The sequence below is a fragment of the Hibiscus syriacus genome, unplaced genomic scaffold (assembly GCF_006381635.1).
Source record: "Hibiscus syriacus cultivar Baekdansim isolate YM2019G1 unplaced genomic scaffold, ASM638163v2 tig00110556_pilon, whole genome shotgun sequence".
Lineage (NCBI taxonomy): Eukaryota > Viridiplantae > Streptophyta > Magnoliopsida > Malvales > Malvaceae > Hibiscus > Hibiscus syriacus.
In genome coordinates, this window is record NW_024062779.1 from 1,154,421 (window position 1) to 1,159,948 (window position 5,528).

At 31.3% G+C, this 5,528-nt stretch overlaps 1 protein-coding gene across 3 annotated transcripts; it reads right to left on the reverse strand.

Annotated features, from left to right (window-relative positions):
- Window positions 1-429: 429 nt before the first annotated feature.
- On the reverse strand, window positions 430-3,659 carry LOC120131638 (E3 ubiquitin-protein ligase RMA1H1-like). Of its 3 annotated transcripts, none has more exons than XM_039148589.1 (2): window positions 1,706-1,796; window positions 430-1,249 (listed from the first exon to the last, which is right to left on the reverse strand). In XM_039148589.1, exons 1-2 carry the CDS (start codon window positions 1,770-1,772, stop codon window positions 531-533), a joined length of 786 nt encoding a protein of 261 aa, XP_039004520.1. In that variant the 5' UTR covers window positions 1,773-1,796; the 3' UTR covers window positions 430-530. The 3 variants fall into 3 exon arrangements, with proteins under 3 accessions (XP_039004520.1, XP_039004522.1, XP_039004521.1); XM_039148591.1 differs by lacking the exon at window positions 1,706-1,796 and adding an exon at window positions 3,655-3,659 and having other exon boundaries at window positions 433-1,231; XM_039148590.1 differs by having other exon boundaries at window positions 433-1,249; window positions 1,526-1,744.
- Window positions 3,660-5,528: the final 1,869 nt, after the last annotated feature.

Genomic DNA, 5,528 nt, shown 5'->3' on the forward strand with positions numbered 1-5,528 from the left:
ATCGAAAACAACTCCAATTAGGTAATTTAGGTTTGTTCCAATGGGTCACCATGTGTAATGGAAATTGATCCGTTTATTAGGGATTATTAAAATCAACTAAAGTGTCATTTTGCCCTCGGTTATCTGACAACGATAACAAAATAGAAATTCCCCAGGTACAGATGATAGTGGAGCAATCTTTTAAAATATTTTTAACTTTTCCTTCTATTTTAAAGAGTACATTATAAGATTCCATCACTTGTTATTTTTATTTAGGTCTTTAAAATTTAAACCTTTTTCCCTTAATTCCTCTATATTTTTTTTTACTTAATGGTACAAAACAATCATAATTTTCCGTTTTTCTTTAAAGAGTTCCGCTCAAAATGACTTCCAAAACATTGTTTGAAGAGTTCCCGGTGCGTATTGGACGAAAAGGCAGACCAAATTCAGATAATATCCAACATTTTAACACATATCTCGTCTACCTACAAGGAAATACCGTAAGTTGAACATCCTGGTCATGCTTGTTTACAAAATACAAACAAAGAAACTCAAAATACGATAAGGCACAAAAGGAGACAACAGAAGAGGAAAATCGAGATTCTATTTAGAGACCGGTCAGCCTGCATCTCCAGCCTTCTCAACCTGGGGCTCCCAATTCCCATCGCCCGATATGAGTTTGGATTAGGGTATAAGCTTTCCGAATTCCCAAACACCCTAGCATATACCATCTCTCCAAACATCCCCACTACCGGATGATGAAAGCCGGTCACGGTGTTGAGGGTCGGCGGTGCGGATAAATCGTCTTGGTGGTAGTCATGGTTATGGTAAGGATTCCGGTAAGTAAGTTGCTGACTATTGGGAGATGTAGGAGGCAGAAGAGGTTTGTTGGCACAAGCCGGAGGTCTAGGGGGAATAACCATGCCCCTATAAAGTGCATGCTTGCCTTGAAGCTGGGTTTCGGATTGGCCTCGACCATAAAGGGGAACCATTGTGGTGTGGGATATATCAGCTTTGCATACCGGGCATGGAGGGTGCTCATCTGGGGCGAGGGAGGGGCTCTGGACATGAAGCCACTTATAGATGCAGGGCCAGCAGTAGAGGTGGCCGCAGTGAGTGACAATCGGCTCATGCGCTACGTCTAAGCATATATTGCAGTCAAAGCTACCGTTAAAATTCTCAGATGTTGGAGCACTGGGGACCGTCTTCCATTCCTGAGCATAATATTGCTCAAAGGCCATGGATTTGTACACTCCGACACTAATGATATCTGAGACAACAAAATTGAAAGAGGATCAGCATCGGAATATGAATTTAGCAACAAATCTAGCAAATAAGGCAACAGTTGAAAACAGAACAATGGCTATAAGTATGGTGCAGTGCACTTCAATAAGAGAATACACGGAAGACGTAGTCGTAGTTGATGACTTGGGGTTTCCAAGTCACATTAATTGAAACCAATTTGCAAATCCAATAAACCCCAAAAGCTCGCTGGTGATGGTGAAAAAAGTTTCGTTTTTTTAAAACAAAAAAAACTGCGTCGTACCCCTTTTTCTAACTTTGCAATTATCAAGTTAGAACTTAGAAACGAAACAGTAAACTCCGAAGAACACAAAAATTATCAGCTTTTCTCAAAATTTGAAGAAAAAGAAATCCTGAGCTAAAATTTATGAGAAGAGGGTAAATAAAAAGAGTCCACTAAGCTTCAATTTAATGGTTGTCTTACCAAATAAAAGAAGAAGAGAAATGGAGGAGGATGAAGGCGAAAGATTTTGAAGAGAGATCTGCTTCATAAAAGGGATGGGAGAGCGCGTGTATAGAGGAGACCGCTTTTTTACAGAGGAATCCCATCCCCACTCTTTCAATGTTTCCTACTTTTTTCTTTTTAGGGTAAATTACCTATTTACTCACTAAACTTTATTTTCTCTCTAATTTCACTCACTATACTTTTAATTTTTTAATTTGCTCTCTAAACTTTAGATATTGAACTTTTTTAGTCATTCGACCGTTTTCTCAGTAGGGTTTCTCATGTGGTTTATTTTAATAATAAAACATGTCACTTAGGAATTATAATTAAAAAGATAAATTACACGTTTTCTCATTAAACTTATTCTCTCTCTCCTATTTTATTCACTATACTTCTAATTTTTTCAATTAATATAGAAACTTCATAAAACCATTATAAGTTTAACGTTCGAGTGACCAAAAAAGTTCAATATCTAAAGTTGAGTGAGAAAATTGAAAATTTTAAAAATATGGTGAGTGAAATAGAAGATATGTAAAGTTTAGCGAGAAAACATGTAATTTACCCTTATTTTTAATAATACTATAATTTTCTTCAATTTGCTAGAAAAATACAAACTCTGGTGGTTCGCCTGTCTGGGCCAAACGAAGTGAAATCATCCTATGTGGAATCGACACGTGGGTAACCTTTGCGAGCTTTTCAAAAAAATAGTTTTTTAAAAGACGAGCCTTTCACTGTTGTTAACTTCTTTTTTCAAAGTTATAGGTGGCTAGTTAATTGGACAAATTTCACTACTACAATTCAATTTAAATACTAATTCCAATAACTCCTTCAAAACAATATAATAATTTCAATAATACCATCTTGAAATACAAATAGAATTCTTTAATGTTAGGATAAAAACCCACAACGTTTGGAGGTTTTGTAACATAAATGATATATTTAAAACCCGTTATAGAATTATGGCAAGTGGCAATTTATAGAATAGTTGTCGGATCATAGAATTTTAGAAGTTTGTTTGTTGAGTCTGCAGATTTATTGTTGTTGTAATAATTGTATGTCATCCTTTTCTCTAAAAAATGAATTATAATATCTAAATTATTTCTAATTCATAATATTTAAATCAATCAAATAATTATATTTAGATATATGGGCTTATCCATGATAGTTTTCTTTTAAGCATATAAATTTCTTTAATTTGAATTTGAGAGATAATCGATTACTCATGCATTATACATGAAAATTAAGAAATTAAAACTATTCAATAAAAGAATTAGCTTACCCTATTCCCATATATGATGGGGTAAAGGGAGGTAGGATAGTAGGTTACCCTCAACGCCAGGTTGAGAGCACTTTCTATGGGAGAACTCCAGCATTATGAATTGATTTTATATATATATTGTAGTTTAAATTGATCCATTTAATTCAACCAATTAAATTATTAATTGATCGACATGTCAATTTGGTTTGACATATAAAAATAAATGATTAGTGAAGCCATCAAAATATGTAAAGAAAATAAAAATCTTCAAAGTAAAACTGGAAGGTAAAAAAAATTTAACTGGAATAAGCTTGTTAACAATGGAGGAAAAGATTATTGTGGAAAATGCTCAATCTGCTATGTTCTACCTATATATTTTTATTTTTCCCACATATTTTTACGTTTTTACAATTATACTTTATACTAATACAATATGTAAATATTAAGAGTTAAATTTAAAAAAAAAGATGATCAAATTTATATAACAGATGAATATTTATTATTTATAGATAAAACTGTTAATATATTAATTTTAAAACCGGGTACCTTTAATGATAGAATTCGATTTGTTAAATGATTACTATTTCTATAATTTAGTGACCAAAATATAAACATATTAATAGATGAATGATCATGAGCGTGATTTATTCTAAAATTGTTTATAATTGACAAAAAACACACTTTTTCCCTCCAATTATCTTTCTCTGTAGTTCAGGGTAAACTAAATTTGAATAGACTAAAAAATGATCTTTTCTACTTAAATTAATTAAAAAAAATTCAATTCAAATTGACTTCGAGTTATACTTTTATAAATTTGACACGAGTAAAAAAATTCGAGTTATAAAATAGAACCAGAATTTTGAAATTATTAGTAACTAGTAGATTAGTTTTTAAGTTTTAGTCAATCCTATCGACTGATAAGTAGTTTATTAACTGATTAAACGGAGATTTTGTCTGGGTGCAGTTATGTTTTTACTTTCCTGGTAATAAAGGAATATATATTTTATAATTGAAATAACTTACTATTTTATGAAATATAACAATTAATGATTAATTTAATGAATTTTAATATATTAATAAAACAACTTTACCTAACATTTTTTTTAAGAAAAATTAGAAACAATATGTGGAATCTGATATTATTACAATTATATTCAAGTATCTCTCAAGCATTAACATGCCTGAATTCCATGTAGAGGATAAGACGACATGGGTCATTCAGAACAGTGACAAGAAAAAGAAAGTAACAAACAATAAAAACCACTTGAAACTATTAGAGAGCAATGTTCAAAAAAAGAAAAGATATTCACATTCACAGGCTTCACATCGAAAGGGTAAGGGATACATGATTGGTAAGGATCACATTCCATGGTTAAACATTAAAACCAGTGGAAGACATTTATCGGTACAACATGTTGAAAAAAATAATGCTCCTACTAAACCAAGGATAAAGGCTTAAAAGTTCAACCCTCCATGAAATTTGAATATTTAAAAAACTTTTAATTCAGTTGATAGTTAAAGAACTTCGAGATCAAAATCTGTCCATTGTTCATAATTTCATAAAGTAACATTTTATTTGATATGTTTACAATCATCAAATCATGTAAAGAAATGTGAAAGAAAGAATGAAAACGCGTTCAAACAAGATGAACTTTTTTCATGCAAGTGCGAAAGAATTCTGTGGTAGATGAATATCGATTTCTCTTGGATCTACCCTCATCACTCATTAAATGTCCATGAATCAAAATCGATTAAATTCTAGACCTTGAGGTTTAATACCCCATCAGTAGATGTAAAAGGCAATAGAAACTTGAATATAGTAACATTTGGAGGTTCAAACTATGAATTTGACCGGTGTGGACGTATTGCTTTGGAACTTGATAAAAGAAAGTAAATAAAGCGGAATATAAATAAGTTAGGTCAGCGCTAGCACAAGACCTGAAGGCCCAAAGCCCGCCTGAACTGAAATTATTGGAAGCCGCCGTACACTTTCAGAACGGTAGTTGAACTGATTTACATGGTTTTTAAAACCGGACCGGTTAGTGAATCAGTCATATTATCGGTTCACTGGTTTAACTAGTCCGATCGATCGGAAGAATCAGATGATGTTATAATTATTTAAAAATTAAATAAAAATACCAAAAATTTAATAAAAATTAATTTTTATATCACAAGTCATATTCAAAGCAAGTCATAACATATAAGTTAAAAATCATAAAATCAAGTGAAACAAAATGATTCAAATTAATTACAACATAATATTTAAGGTAAAATATATTAAATAATAAATATAATTATATAACTATAATTAAAAAATAAATTTGGGGCTAAAAAAATCATAACAAAATGATATTTGTTTGGTTTAATTTTTTTTTTAAAAACAATCTCACATGGCTAAGAAACATAGAAGAGCATCCCAAAAGTATAAAAAGTAAAAATATGAGAACAAAACAATCCCACATGGCTAAGAAACATAGAAGAACATCACAACTGACTTCTATAAATAATAGAGGTAATTTGGCATTCAAAATCATGGAGCCTTTT